This window comes from Mercenaria mercenaria, chromosome 13 (assembly GCF_021730395.1).
Source record: "Mercenaria mercenaria strain notata chromosome 13, MADL_Memer_1, whole genome shotgun sequence".
Classification (NCBI taxonomy): Eukaryota; Metazoa; Mollusca; class Bivalvia; order Venerida; family Veneridae; genus Mercenaria; species Mercenaria mercenaria.
The window spans coordinates 61,612,809-61,628,959 of NC_069373.1; the positions used below are offsets into that span (position 1 = coordinate 61,612,809).

Genomic DNA, 16,151 nt, shown 5'->3' on the forward strand with positions numbered 1-16,151 from the left:
AGTAGGTCTAAAAATAGAAAAACCTTGTGACCTCTCTAGAGGCTATACTTGTGAATGGATCTCCATAAAAATTGGTCAGAATGTTCATCTTGATGATATCTAGTTCAAGTTTGAAAGTGGGTCACGTGCCTTCAAAAACTAGGTCAGTAGGTCAAATAATAGAAAAACCTTGTGACCTCTCTAGAGGCCATATTTTTCAATGGATCTTCATGAAAATTGATCTGAATGTTCACCTTGATGATATCTAGGTAAAGTTCAAAACAGTGTCACGTACCTTCGAAAACTAGGTCAATAGGTCAAATAATAGAAAAACCTTGTGACCTCTAGAGACCATATTTTTCAGTGGATCTTCATGAAAATTGGTCAGAATTTTTATCTTGATAATATCTAGATCAAGTTCAAAACTGGGTCACATGAGCTAAAAAACTAGGTCACTATGTCAAATAATAGATAAAACGACGTCATACTCAAAACTGGGTCATGTGGGAAGAGATGAGCGATTCAGGACCATCATGGTCCTCTTGTTTGGTAAAGGTTGATGTTCTTTGAGCCACTTTTGAGACTTCATCTTGCAGAAGTCATAGTGTATTGTGAAGAGATAGGCCTTAACTGTGCAAGTAGTTGAACTTGTTACCTCAGGTGTTTTTATATCTTAGAGGAATGTGCTTTAAAAAGATTTATAGAAGTAGAACAATTGTTGTGGTATAGTGTATGTTTTGGTATGAGTTTTTTTAGTGTGAGTTTTGTTGAATAAGAGATGTTAATCATGAGCATGTAATTACAATGCCATTAGAGATGCAGGACCTTCACTTTGGACAACTGTGTTTCTTTGCAGTATTGAAGATGGGAATTCATGTAGCATATCTTTGGACAGTGACAACGGGCTTATCCAGTCTCGCATTAATAAAATTTTGAACTATAATTGGTGGGAAATAAGAAAAAGGTAAAAAGTGAACCTGCCAAAAACATGCAACTCCAGTGTCTTTCATAAAAGCTTGAATAAAGAAACTACATGGCAATTTCCACACTTTTACAACTTTGGCTTCCTGCATTATTTTGAGAAAACTGTGTGCTTTTGCTGAAAATGTTGGAGACCATCAAATGAAAGTTTAGTTTGTTTTACTGTAGTAAATGATTTGTTTGTAATTGTGATACACGGTATACTATTGTGTGTTGTATATGTATTGCTGTATGTTTTAGCTAAGTAAGAAAATAGAGAAGATGCGAGCAGAGCGACTGAGTAAGGAAATGAAGGAAGATAAATTCAGTAGTGATGATCTACGAGATGATGAGAAAATCATTAATACCATAAATACTATCCCTGCACCTCTCATACAGGACGAAAATGCCCAGAATCCATGGGATATTAACACATTCAAGTAAGTAACATACAGAAATGTATTCTTCATCTGTAGTTTGTGTACCCCTTACCTACAGTTTTTCACCTATTTCAAATGAAGCTTGTTATACATCATGAACATGAAATGGACATGCACATATAAATTGAACTTTTATGTCCAAATATTTTTGTTAATGGCCCCTATTTTTGACCTAATAGTTTTATTCTATCGAGCATTTTCAAAGGGGCGTGTGTCATACAGTGCTGATATCATTTTTAATTTAAATATTTTTATGTTGCATATAGGTTTGAATTTCAACTTTGGGATAAACATGCAAATATTGATTGACATTGCATAGATTTAAAGATGTTTGTTTCATGACTATACAGAACAATCAAAATTAAATTTCAGTGAATGGGAACAAAGTTATGAAGTTGCCCGTTACAACCAATATACAACGTATGTACAGGAGTACCTCAACTCAACTTGTATAAATGGACACCATGTAAGTTATTTACATATTTATATCAGCTTTGCTTTAGGTGTTGTTATTTACATCTTTTGATAAAATAAAACTTCCCTACAGGGAAAGTTGTTTGAATTGTTAAACAAACATTAACATTTTATGTATCTTTTATGTAATAATGTTCATAATATATATTTGAATTTTTTGAAAAAATTAGATAGTTATTTTACTATATGTTTATTTTTCAGAATGATATAGCGGACCTTGTTACCGATGGGCTGCGGGTTCAGCGTTGTCGGATCAAGGCCTTGAAAAACAAAAGAAAGGTAAGTGACTCAAACTTTGTAGAAATATTCCTGGATGACTGTCTGATTGTAAGAGGTCTTGTTTGATTTTCCTGGTTACTTTCTGTTATACCTATTTTTATGCCCTTCTTCGAAGAAGGAGAGGTATATTGTTTTGCAGATGTCGGTCGGTCAGAATGTAGATCAATCCGTTTCCGGATGATAACTCAAGAACGCTTGGGCCTAGGATCATGAAAGTTGATAGGGAGGTTGGTCATCACCAGCAGATGACCCCTATTAATTTGAGATCAATATATTAAAAGTCAAGGTCACAGTGACCCTGAATAGTTAAACGGTTTCCGGATGATAACTCATTAACACTTGGGCTTAGGATCATAAAAGTTGATAGGGAGGTTGGTCATGATCAGTAGATGACCCCTATTGATTTTGAGGTCAGTATGTTAAAGGTCAAGGTCACAGTGACCCTGAACAGTTAAACGGTTTCCGGATGATTACTCAAGAATGCTTGGGCCTAGGGTCATGAAAGTTTATAGGGAGGTTGGTCATGACCAGCAGATGACCCCTACTGATTTTGAGGTCAGTATATCAAAGGTCAAGGATACAGTGTCCAGGAACAGGAAAATGGTTTCTGGGCAATAACTCAAGGATGCTTGGGCCTAGTTTCAGGACAATTGATAGTGAGATTGGTCATGACCAGCAGATGACCCATATTGATTTTGAGGTCATTAGGTCAAAGGTCAAGGTCACATTGGCCAGGAACAGTTAATCGGTTTCTGATCTTTTTGTCCAAAACCACAGGGCCTAGGGCTTTGATATTTGGTATGTAGCAAAATCTAGTGGTCCTGTACCAAGACTGTTCAGATTATTTCCCTGGGGTCAAATATGGCCCCACCCCGGGGGTCACATGGTTTATATAGAATTATATAGAAAAAACCGTCGAAAAACCTCTTGTCCAAAACCACAGGGCCTAGGGCTTTGATATTTTGTATATGACATCATCTAGTGGTCCTGTACTAAGATTGTTCAAATTATTCCCCTAGGGTCAAATATGGCCCTGCCCTGGGGGTCACATGGTTTATATAGACTTATATAGGGAAAAACTTTGAAAATCTTCTTGACCAAACTACAAAGACTAGGCTTTTGATATTTGTAATGTAGCATCATCTAGTGGTTCTCTACCAAGTTTGTTCAAATTATCCCTCTAGGGTCAAATATGGCCCCGACCCGGGGGTCACATGGTTCATAAAGACCAATATAGGCAAAAAACTTAGAGTCTTCATGTCCATAACCTACATCATTCAAATTTGGACCACATGTATAGTTTTGAGTGGCAAGATGAAGCTTGACATGAGTTGACCTTGATCTTGACCTAGTGACCTACTTTCACATTTCTGTAGCTACAGCCTTCAAATTTGGACCACATGCATAGGTTTGTGTACCAAAACAAACTTTGACCTTGTTATTGACCTAGTGACCTACTTTCACATTTTTGAAGCTACAGACTTCAGATTTGGACCACTTGCTTAGTTTTGTGTTCCGAAATAAAATATGACCTTGATTTTGACCTAGTGACCTTTTTTTTCACATTTCTCAAGCTACAGCCTTCAAATTTGAACCACAAGCATAGTTTTGTTGACCGAAATGAACTTTGATCTTGAGATTGACCTAGTGACCTATTTCACATTTCTGAAGGTACAGGCTTCAAATTTGGACCACGCACACAGTTTTGTGTTTCGAAATAAAATTTGACCTTGATTTTGACCTAGTGACCTATTCACATTCTCAGCTGCAGCTTCAAATTGAACCACATGCATAGTTTTGTGACTGAATGAACTTGACTTGATGACCTAGTGACTACTTTCACATTCTAAAGTACAGCTTCAATTTGACCACATGCATAGTTTTGTGTACCGATATAAAATTTGACCTTGATTTTGACCTAGTGACCTACTTTCACATTTCTCAAAATACAGCCTTCAAATTTGAACCCCATGCATAGTTTTGTGTACTGAAATGAACTTTGATCTTGAGATTGACCTAGTGACCTACTTTCACATTTCTGAAGCTACAGCTTCAAATTTTGACGGATGCATATTTTTGTGTTCTGAATTGAAATTTGACATTGAATTTTACCTATTACCTACTTTCGCATTTCTCAGTCTACAGCCTCCAGATTTGAAGCACATGTATAGTTCTGTCTACCGAAATCAACTTTGACCTTGAAATTGATCTAGTGACCTACTTTCACATTTCACAAGCCACAGCTTTCAAATTTGGACCACATGCACAGTGTTTTGTACCGATATGAAATTTGACCTTGACCTAGTCTTGAAATTTGGAACCTTCAAAAAAGGCTCAGTGGTGGGCGCCAAGATCACTGTGATATCTTGTTAGGTTATTAGATTAAAGGTCAAGGTCAGATTGAACCAGAACGGTAGAACTTTTGTTTACAGTGAGCATATAATTTCTGTTCCTTGTGCAATTGCTGAATGCATCAAGGGGGGCATTTCGTGTTCGACGAGCTCTTGTATGTTTTGTGTTTCTGATTACAGGGTTTAGAATCTTCCTGTTCAATTCCAAACGGTCAGCCAGTGATAGAGGTGATTGGAAAGGTTATGACAAGGCAACAGTATGATAAGGACAACTTTGGACAGCGACAGTAAGTTGAAAACTGAATTATAATCCATATAGAAATGTAAAATTTAACATAAAAGAATTCATGTAGATTGAGTTTGGAAATATACATTGTATATCAGTCTACCATATTAATTACCCTTTTTTGTAACACTGTAAGGTCATTTGAAGCCTTCTTAAATTTCTGCAGGACTAACTGCGAAAGTTTGTGTATATATTAATCAATCATGTGATTTGAAATTTACAGGTTGAGTCCATTTGTGTTTTTCTATGGATCAGTGTTTGACCTTGACCTTGTGATAGATGCTAGTGATTATGGTAATGATGCAAGATTCATCAGGAGATCCTGCCAACCTAATGCTGCTGTAAGTCTTAGCATACAGTCTAGTTTAACCACCTAGGTAGCGTTTTCTCTCCAGTGAGGTCTGAGGAGTTTGTATTTTCAAATCCTAGGCAAGGCCTTTATTTCTGTGATGAATATTATATTCTCTGATAATTTACTGAAGTGATATCCAAGGTCATTAGTCCTCACCTCTTTGTTGGGCAATTTTCATTTGTTTTTGAAGATGGTTAGTAGTGGTTAGAAATCCAGGTACACTGGGTATGTTTAACAAATTGTTCTGTATAACTGAGATACTTTTGAAAAATGATGTTAACCCTCAACAAAATGAGGAAATTATGAAGATGATTTATTAAAATACAGGGGAAAAGTGTTGTATAGTTAATGGCTGCAAATATGTTTCATCTGCTCTGGCTGTTCAGGGGTCACACTGGGAATTTTTTTCTCTGAGCCACTGCTTTTTCCAAAGATAAAATTATGAGGCCAACAACGGCAAAGCGCATAGCATTGACGTTCTTGTAGAACTACATTATATGTACCAAAGTACTTGTACTACTCAAGAAATTAATATAGTTATTACATATTTCTTAGTTACCCTTTAAAAAGCTATTTAGAAAATCAATTTGTGTTAATTTCTAAAATTATCATTTTTATAAATATCTCCATTTAATAAAAAATTCTGAAAATCACATTTAAAATAAAGATGTCAAAAAAGAAAAAAAAATGTTTAAAAAAAAAACAATGTCTTATTTTGCACATTGCCTATAAGTGGGTGGGGTTCGATGCCTTCGCATGTTTTATTCTCGAAAAATACTTCAAAATAAGAGCTCCTTTTGCAACAGTTGTCATATTTTTCTTAAATGTAGACTTTTTATTGGCTTTTTATTAAGATTGCACTAAAAAATCTTGTCAGAAATGACAGAAATATCCGAAAATCACGGTTGCAAAAACAGGTGACAAATTCGGAAAACGTAAGTTGGAATTTAATATTTGATAAAATACCTATGTTTTATTGCTTTTCTATCATCATAGCTATTCAGTACTTACAATTTCTGCTTGTCTAAAGCATTTTTATTTGTTTTTGCCCAAACTAACCCTCGGCAATCATAGAAAATTTTTCTAACGGCCGACTCATCATAAAATCGTATCAAGTGCACAAAATGATGATTATAATTATCCAGTCTATTATTCAATAATCTAATTATCGCCAATTAACTGCCTGATCAAATAAAAATTTTGCAAATTGACTCCCTCCCTTTCAATAACGGATTTTGTGTCTACATAGATTATCGATTTTTTCACACCTTTTGGCTTGTAAAACTGGCAATATTCGTAGTTTTGCAGACAGACGTAGCTTCGGGCCATTTTCGCCAATTAGAAAATTTTGGAGCCACATTTAATTTTTTGTCGCAAGTGGCGATCGACAGCGTGACCCCTGCTGTTTCTCTGTAAACAGAACATTTACTGAAGGCACAATAGAAAACTGCTTTGACAGGATCCATAGTAATGTTTTATAAAGATTGGGTAATCAATAATGAGTTTTTGCAAGTCCCCTTCTGGTAGAAATTGTAAGAATCAACTGTTCTAATGTTTACTTATCGATCTAAGCAAACAACAGCTGGGTATTTTAATCATACATGTTAATTTTCTTAAGTACAATCTATTTGATGACAGTTATATAACAAAGATGTATGTTGATGAACAAGTTATACAACATTATAAAAATATTTTATCCTCAAAAATCAGTGCATTGAATTGAAGATAGAGAGAAGAATGAACCATTATCTTGATGCATGATGACATATTTTTCAGGTGCACCATGTAGTAGCAGGAGGCCAGGCTCACTTTATTGCTGTAGCTACCAAAGAGATCTTAGAGGGATGTGAAATCACCATACCCTTTGATTATGATTACAAAAAGTGGTATGATCGTAAACTTTCTGTTAACAGATGTTTTATACATATCAATACATATTGTTGATGTTATTTAATGCCGCAGTAAATTGACACTTGCTTATTCGGTTCCTAAAAGAGTAATGATATTGATTTTGACAATCTGCTCATATTATATTACACAAGTAATGATGTTGGTTAAAATGATTAGACATTCATATAGTGGTTGGTAATTGTGACAGTAGGGAAGTGTTGATGTCAAACCATTCTGCTCTCTCTAGCTTCTTCAATGTTTATTTCAGGAATTACTGCGTAGAATGTGCATGTCTCCGTAACAACTGCCCAGTGTCAAGGTTTCAGAAACGTAGGCTCAGATTCCAGAAATTACAACAGAATGGAAGGTAAGCTTGTTTCGGCTTTTTGTATGCGTGTTTGTTTTACAAACTGGACACAGTAAATTGCATTGTAAAGAAGTGTAAGGTGGTATGGAAATATTGTAACGACAAAAAAAAAACATTCAGTAAGATATTTTTATAAAAAAAGATTATTAGATTGTTGAAACCAAAAATTGTTTGATATTTATATTTGAATATAATGGGAACAGAAACTGAATGTATTTATCTCTTATACAGTTCGCCAGGAAAGAAATTTCATAAGCATGATAAAATACCTAAGTTAACAATAAAGACACCAGTGAAATCTCCCACCAAGTCTCCAGTGAAATCACCAGTAAAGAGTCCAGAGAAGGTAGAGGTGAGCACACCCACACCAGAGACCATTCATGTAAGCCCACAGATGCCGAGTCCAACAAAAATGGTACGGAGGTCCCAGGTGTCCAGACAAAACTCGAGCAATGCTAGTACACAAGCTTCAGGTGGCAGGATCAGGTCATTGCGTGTTCCATCACAAGTAAGTTATTTTTAGGTTTTCAAATATATCACAACCATTATTGGGACTCTCTAGGACTAAATGGTTATGGTTGCAGGCTGAATCACTTGATGGACAATTCAGCTGAGAAACAAAAAATTTGCCAACATTGTAAATGAAGACAAATTACTCATATTAAGACTTAATAGAAGAAATTCTTGTGGGAAAAAAGCATTGTTTTTATACTTTCATGTGATAACTATGAACATGAGAATGTTTATGAATTTCCATCTGAAGTGCCTGCACTTCCTGTATTCAAATGTATTGTTATGAATATATAAAGTTTAATAATACATAACATTTGATGTATGCCTTGCATGGTTTGTCATTTTGACAGGTAAATTTATCATTGTTAAAAGGAACAGATGTTCATTCTTACCTCTGTTCTTGTAACACCATCTAAATTTAAAGGGATAAATACATTGACTGATATATGAAAAGGTAATTTATGATGTGCTTATTGTTGTACAAAAAGGAAGTATACCAGAAAACTTCAATTTGTATCTAGTGTACTTTATCCATAATGTGCAGTAACAGAATTGATTATAAATATATTGTATTAAACTGTTATTATTCAGTTTATAGATATTATGCTTTATGTTTTCATGTAACAGACTTCAGATGATAATAGTGTAAGTGAATCACTCACTGTACCTGAACCTTCGTCAATGCGTTTCTCTGAAACTGATCATCTTACATCACCAGAGGCTGTCAGTGACTCGAACAAGGACAATGCTAACAACACAGATACTCCAAAACCGGAAGAGAAGAAAAAACTTGTAAGTGTTATGTAAGACTTGCTAAAAAGAACAGAAATTATATAATGAAATTTAACAATCGTGTCATTGAATTTATGAATTAATTTACGAGATGCATTTATATGCCAGATTGATTTCTTTTAAAGTCATCAGTATTAATGAAGTATCCACAAAGGAAAATAGCCCGCCCGGTTAGCTCAGTAGGTAGAGCGTTGGTCTATGGATCTGGGGGTCATGAGTTCGATCCTCGGGCGGGGCGTATGTTCTCCGTGACTTTTTGATAAACAACATTGTGTCTGAAATCATTAGTCCCCCACCTCTGATTCATATGGGGAAGTTGGCAGTTACTTGTGGAGAACAGGTTTGTACTGGTATAGAATCCAGGAACACTGGTTAAGTTAACTGCCCGCCGTTACATGACTGAAATACTGTTGAAAAATGGCGTTTAACCCAAAACAAACAAAGGAAAATATTTTGACAAGATAAATTTAACAGGATTTTTGCCGCAGAGAAGAGAATTTTAATTATGTCACTTCCTTTGTAGACCCGAGAAGAGAGAAAAATGGAGGCTATTATGAAAGCGTTTGAGAAAATGGAGAAGAGAAATGCGAGGAAAGCCAGTCAAGATCAGTGTAAGGGGAAGATAAATCAAGAACAGTCGAAGAGCAAAGACAATGAACCAGTCAAAGAGAAGGAGGAACAAGTACAAAAAACTGAACCCAAGAAAAAAGAAAAAGTGGTAAAAAAAGTAATATCATTGTTGCTTTATGTTAATACAAAGGTTTTAACAGGATCAGTTAACTGAGAACTGCTGGTTCTATAACTCAGAAGATAAGGTACTGTAATTTTAGTGAGGCAGTCATTTTCACAAATTTCCTGATTGTCTCAATTTACAAAATCTAATCTCAAAGAAAAACAGATTACCCATTCAGTCAGTCTTGAATAGTTATTACTCCGGAAGTGGTATCACTATGAAATAGCCATTTTAGCCAGAAACACAAAACTGCATTTTAAAAATTTATTGACATCAAAGAATGTTTGATGATTTTAGTCTATTTTTGCATTCCTGCATTCCATTAAATTTATGCATACTCTGGAAGAAATCGTTTTGCAGGAAATTAACTTCAATCATCCATGTGAAATACAGTATTGCTGCATCATGTCCAGCTTGCAGAATTAAACTGTAATAGCAAATGAAGTTATGTGATGTCAGTTTTGCTTAAGATATAAAATCTTGTTATGTTACAGCAGGAGCCTCAAGTCAAGGTCAAAGAAGAACCAATGGTGGAAGAGATATCCGAAGTAAAAGTTGTGTCTCCAGAAAAGATAATCCCTCCACCAAAGGTTGAAACTATCCCTGAGACTACAGAGGTGGATGTTGATACTGGTGTGAAGGAAGAACCGGCTGAAGTGAAGGAAGAGGAAAGGACAAGACCAAACCTCCGAGAAAGACCCCCACCACCACCTAAAACGTAAGAATATGAGAATGTCGGACCATACAATTTATATAATAGTTTCATGGGTTTTCTGTACAGAAACTTAGGATTTTGTTTCGCAATGGCAGTTTATAGTCCATTAAGATAATACACATACATTTATAGATATGATTCAATATGCAGATTCAACTGTGGTCACAAAATCAAATTAATTTCTCGCAAATTTCACTGTTTGGCAATAGTATTCGTGTAATTCATGCTAACTTAACTTTTTCTGACAAAGATCATCCTTCTTTTTACAGGAAGAAAGCAAAGAAAACAGGCGGCAGAAGGTGGGTTATGTCTTATTCTACTAAGAAAAGGTAAAGCTGTAGAGCTGTCTGTCGTATATCCTAGTGTTGTGTACGTTTGCATGGCAATACTCACAGCTGAACTGACTTGGTACAATCATTTTGTGCCAAAACCTTTGCTATATTGATTTTTTCACACTGTTTTGTTGATATGGGTTGAAGTGAAAGGCAGAGCTTCTAGAAAACTAAGAGGGAAAAAAAGGCTTCAGGGAGAAATCAGTGTTTTCGTTCTTTGTTGTTTGTTTTTTGTCTGAGATAAAAAAAGAGAATTGTAGCATATGGTCATGTTGCTAGGTAATGTCTATGATTTGTCTGTTGATTGATGGTGAGACTTTACTCGATCTAAAAAAAAATGCATGTGCTGTCAAGCATATTAGTAGTACAGCTTTGATGGCAGTGTAATTATGTCTCCCACCACACAGTGGTTAGGGAGACGTATTGATTTACTCCAGTCTGTGTGTCAGTCACAAAGCTTGTCCGCACTCTAAGTCAAACATTTCTCATTCGATTTTCACCAGACTTTAACAAAATGTGTTTGACCATAAGACCTCGGCCAAGTTCGATAACTAGCCAAATTGGTCCAGGCATCTTTGAGTTATGGCCCTTGAATTACCAAAAATCGGTCTTTTTACTCTTGTCTGCACTCTAATTTGAATAATTCTCATCCAGTCTTCACCAAACTTAATCAAAATGTGTTTGACCATGAGACCTCGGCCAGAATCGATAACTAGCCAAATCGGTCCAGGCATTTTGGAGTTACGGCCCTTGAATTATCGAAAAATTGGCCTTTTTACTCATGTCCGCACTCATCAAACATTTCTCATCTGACCTTCACCAAACTGGAACAAAATGTGTTTGACCATGAGACCTCGGCCATGTTCAATAACTAGCCAAATTGGTCCTGGCATTTTGGAGTTCCGGCCCTTGAATTATTGAAAAATCAGCCTTTTTACTCTTGTCCACAGTCGAACATTTCTCATCCGATCTTCACCAAACTTAAACAAAATGTGTTTGACCATGAGACCTCGGCCAAGTTCGATAACTAGCCAAATCCGTCCAGGCATTTTAGAGTTACGGCCCTTGAATTACAGAAAAAATCTGTTTACTCTTGTCCGCTCTCTAAGTCGAACATTTCTCATCCGATCTTCACCAAACTTGAAAAGAATGTGTTTGGCCATAAGACCTTACCCAAGTTTGATAACTAGCCAAATCCGCCCAGGCACTTTTGATTTATGTCCCTTGAATTACCGATTGGATCCACTCATCCAGACCATCTAATTGGATCCACTTGTCTAAAACATCTAGAGAAACTAACATTTTTCAGAGGGGCAGTTGTGGGAGACATGCGCTTTTCTCAAAAGCATCTCTAGTTTATTCTTTGATTTATGGATGTTTGGGATGACAGTATTTCCTGGTATAATGTTAGCATGGAATACATTCCATTTTGCATGTGTTATTGTTTGCACTGTAACAGTAATCTTTTATTATTGATTGTCACAACCATTTTCTGGTAATGAACTGTTCATGTTACTGTAATACAGCTAGGCAGATATTCTCATTGTTGTTTCATCATCAGATTCTGGCCTCATGTTCACAAAACATTTTCAGTCTCAGCTGAGTTTGGTAATGAATATTTGTCATTTTTGCCTAAATTGCATGTTTAAAATTAAATTTTAAATTAACGACTATTTTCAAGTGACCAGCTTTGATGTTCAGTCGCAATTGGAATTTAATCTTGATGTTCTAGTAAAATTTGCAGTAAAAATTTCAAGCTCAAACTCAGCTGAGACCAAAAAAATGTTTTGTGAACATGGGGCCTGGTGTGGACCAGTCTTAAACAAGTTCAAAATCTACAAAATCAAATCAGCATGTCAGTTTTGTATGTTTTTTATGCCCCCGAAAGGAGGCATATAAGTTTTCAACTGTCCGTCCTTTTGCTTGTCACAACGTTAACTTTTTGCATGAAGGCACTTTACTCGCGAGCCACTGCACCCAGGACCTTCAAACCACATGCTGATAGTACTTATTGAATACAGGACCCCGATTGACTTTGGGGTCACCAGATCAAAGGTCAAGGTCACCAGGTCAAAGGTCAAGGCGCTGCGAGGGCATTTGTCACCATTAGTGACAGCTCTTGTTTGATAGACAGTTGGTCATAATTGACTACAAGTATTTAATCTAAGTTTACAAGTTCCCATATGTATTTTGTAACATTTGTCTTAATAGAACTATAAAATACTTCACAAATGGTAGTGATTCAGTGTTGAAATTTTAATATTAGGATTTTTTTCTATTGTTTGAAAATAGTATGGACTTAATAAATCACAGTTCATGACCATATGTGAAATTATGAACCTGTTGAGCCTATCTCGGTGATGTTCCGTGTGATTTCTTAGAATACAAATCCCAGGCAGTGTTCTGTGGTTATCCAATGTAACACTTCTTCTATTAAAAAGATGTTTTCTATCTTCTTTATATGTAGAAAGTTTGAATTTAACTGGTAGGCGGATTTAAAAACAATACTTATGTAGGCTTATTCTGTTAACAGATATCTTTCATTTTTTTCTAGGAGGGTGAGAAACACAAGTGGAGCAGGCAGTATAAGTACAGAGACACCATCAGAATCAAATGAAGAGAACAGTAACAGTGCCCCGCCCCAGGCAGTCAGCTGTCCAGTGACCCCAGCAGTACAGATAGAGGCCGCAGCAACACCTCCCTCTTTCCTCCTCCGTAAAACTAAAAGAGTAAGTTTCAGTTTTTGAGAAGAAGCTAAATGTTTGACTTTATACATTTTAGCAGGACAGAAGCTTATTCTTTGAGTATTTGAGAGAATAGTAAAATGCTCAGTTTATAATAATGTAAACTTGCAAAAAAAAAACTGAAAAAGCAAAGATTTTTTTTTTCACAATTTCTGACTGTGAGGCTCATTTTGGTGTTTTGTTGATAATTTAATTGCTGTTTTCTTTGTTAAAAAAGTAATGGATAATTCAATTTCTTTGTAGCATTTGATGAATGAGTGGTTAACGGAGAAGAGTTTTGAGACTAAAGCTGAACCCTTGGAGGTTACTGTTGAGGAAGATAACATGTTTGTCACTTGTCTGCCAAGTCCCCGCAACTCTATGGACAGGTTGAGACGTAACAGTGCTTCTGCAGGTGTCCGGGAACGTTCTTCTTCACTACTTGTAGAGACAAGTGCTGGATCTGCAAAAAAGGTACTTTACTTAAAAGACTGTTGTTATGTTGATATTGCTGCCGTCTTATAAGATATTTATGTACTCGTTGCACTGCCAGAGATCTAAAATCAAGAATGTTTACTTCTATACTTCGTGTTTTTTTGTTTTTTTTTTACAGAATTAGGACTGTTAAAACTAAACTTAATCTCCATTGATGTATTTTTAGCTCACCTGTCACAAAGTGACAAGGTGAGCTATTGTGACCGCTTGATGTCCGGTGTGTGCGCAGATTATACACAGGTATAGACGATTTTCCAACTTCAAAACAAGTTTGTTTCCGATGGTCGCCATTTTGGTAAAGGGAAACTACTCTCCGCGCTAACTGTCACCGCTAAAATCCAAGATTGTCATTACATTCTGTAAAAGATAGAATGGTTTAATTTTCTTTCAAACAAAATTTAATCAGTAAAAGAGCTTCAAACTAAAAAGAAAAAAAAACAGACGAGGAAAAGTTGTTGAACACAACTCAGCATGAAATTGTTAAAAAACAAAAAGAATTAAAATCTGTGTGTCGTGCATCAACAATTTGTAAAAAAATCTTCTTCTTGAAAACCACTGGGCAGAATTACACATTCACAGGAATGTTCCTTGGGTGGTCCCCTTTCAAAATTGTTCAAAGAATTGAATTCCATGGAGAACTGTGGTTGCCATGGCAACCGAAAGGAAAAACTTTAAAAATCTTCTTCTAAAAAACCAGAAGCCCTAGAGCTTAGATATTTGGTGTGAAGCATTGCCTAGTGGACCTCTACCAAGTTTGTTCAAATCATGACCCCGGGGTCAAAATTGACCCCGCCCCAGGGGTCACTTGATTTTACATAGGAATATCTTAAAAAATCTTCTTCTCAAAAAGCAGAAGCCCTAGAGCTTAGATATTTGACATGAAGCATTCCCTAGTGGACCTGTACTAAAATTGTTCAAATCATGACCCCGGGATCAAAATTGACCCTGCCCCAGGGGTCATTTGATTTTACACATGAAAATCTTCAAAAAAATTCTAAAAATAAACCAGAAGGCCTAGAGCTTAGATATTTCACATATGGCATTGCCTAATGGACCTCTACAAAATTTGTTCAAATCATGACCCCTGGGGTCAAAATTGACCCAGCCCCAGGGGTCACTTGATTTACATAGGAAAATCTTAAAAAATCTTCTTCTCAAAAAGCAGAAGCCTAGAGCTTAGATATTTGACATGTAGCATTGCCTAGTGGACCTCTACTAAAATTGTTCAAATCATGACCCCACCCCAGGGGTCACTTGATTTTACATAGGAAAATCTTCAAAAAATTTCTAAAAATAAACCAGAAGGCCTAGATCTTAGATATTTGACATGTAGCATTGCCTAGTGGATTTCTACAAAATTTGTTCAAATCATGACCCCCGGGGTCAAATTGGCCCCACACCATGGGGTTACTTGATTGTACATAGAAAAATCTTCAGAATTTTCTAAAAATAAACCAGAAGGCCTAGACCTTAGATATTTGACATGTAGCATTGCCTAGTGGACCTCTACAAAATTTGTTCAAATCTTGACCCAGCCCCAGGGGTTACTTGATTGTACATAGGGAAATCTTCGTAAATTTCCTAAAAATAAACCAGAAGGCCTAGATCTTAGATATTCAATTTGTAACATTGCCTAGTAGACTTCTACAAACTTTATTCAAATCATGACCCCCGGGGTAAAATTGGCCCTGCCCCAGGTGTTACTTGATTGTACATGGAAAATCTTCCAAAAAATTTCTAAAAATCATCAGTTTGACATTTGAAACATGTAGCTCATATTACTCAGGTGAGCGATCCAGGGTCATCATGACCCTCTTGTTTATATGCATATACGTATGATGTTCAATAGTGTATTTTCTTTTTGAACTGACTCGCAGATAAATCTCTTGTTCATATTTCAGCGTTGGTTGAGGCAAGCTATGGGAGAAGGTTCTAATGAGGGCAGTGGGATGTCCTCTCCTGCCCCTGGGTCTGGAGGCATGAGTCCAAACCCACAGGCGACAATGCCAAGCCCAGGAGGGTCTCCACCTGTAGGTAAGTAAATAATACTTTTATACCTACTTTCATGTCCATTCTCTGCATCGTTTACCTCATGTGAGAAGTTATCTTGAAAAAAGGTAGATATTTTTCTTTGATCATTATCCTTTTATCAATTTTAGATTTTGTGACACCTTTGAAGAAACGTCGACTGGCAAGGGAATCATTATCACATGATTCGGTTTCAAGTGATTCGCCAGCCCAGACCCCAACACCAGCACCACAGGCTGCAAGCAGTTACTTTGCAAGTCTTAATGAATCCTTTGAGAACTTCAAGAACAAAAATGGTTTCAGTACTCTTTTCTCCCCATTGAAGCCAGATGTGGATACAGATGTCAAAACTGAGGTAAAAAAAGTAAACATGTTAAACAGGTTGATTATCCTGTAAGGTAATTTCAGTTAAAAGATTTTCCTGCCTTTGATTAATGCAGAA

At 36.2% G+C, this 16,151-nt stretch overlaps 1 protein-coding gene across 7 annotated transcripts in view; it reads left to right on the top strand.

The window, feature by feature from the left end:
• The window catches only part of LOC123528696 (uncharacterized), a 52,416-nt gene that overhangs the window by 28,674 nt on the left and 7,591 nt on the right, over positions 1 to 16,151 (top strand). For 3 of the 7 annotated variants that reach the window (XM_045308629.2, XM_045308634.2, XM_045308635.2), the window contains 16 exons: positions 1,201 to 1,379; positions 1,752 to 1,845; positions 2,055 to 2,132; positions 4,664 to 4,770; positions 4,993 to 5,110; positions 6,898 to 7,007; positions 7,280 to 7,378; positions 7,610 to 7,886; positions 8,519 to 8,683; positions 9,207 to 9,410; positions 9,911 to 10,134; positions 10,401 to 10,460; positions 13,018 to 13,192; positions 13,451 to 13,660; positions 15,583 to 15,715; positions 15,841 to 16,064. In XM_045308629.2, the coding sequence (XP_045164564.2) occupies positions 1,201 to 1,379; positions 1,752 to 1,845; positions 2,055 to 2,132; positions 4,664 to 4,770; positions 4,993 to 5,110; positions 6,898 to 7,007; positions 7,280 to 7,378; positions 7,610 to 7,886; positions 8,519 to 8,683; positions 9,207 to 9,410; positions 9,911 to 10,134; positions 10,401 to 10,460; positions 13,018 to 13,192; positions 13,451 to 13,660; positions 15,583 to 15,715; positions 15,841 to 16,064 (2,457 nt within the window). The remainder of the gene's footprint in view (positions 1 to 1,200; positions 1,380 to 1,751; positions 1,846 to 2,054; positions 2,133 to 4,663; positions 4,771 to 4,992; positions 5,111 to 6,897; positions 7,008 to 7,279; positions 7,379 to 7,609; positions 7,887 to 8,518; positions 8,684 to 9,206; positions 9,411 to 9,910; positions 10,135 to 10,400; positions 10,461 to 13,017; positions 13,193 to 13,450; positions 13,661 to 15,582; positions 15,716 to 15,840; positions 16,065 to 16,151) is intronic. The other 4 variants (XM_045308633.2, XM_045308630.2, XM_045308631.2 and 1 more) reach the window with 4 other exon arrangements.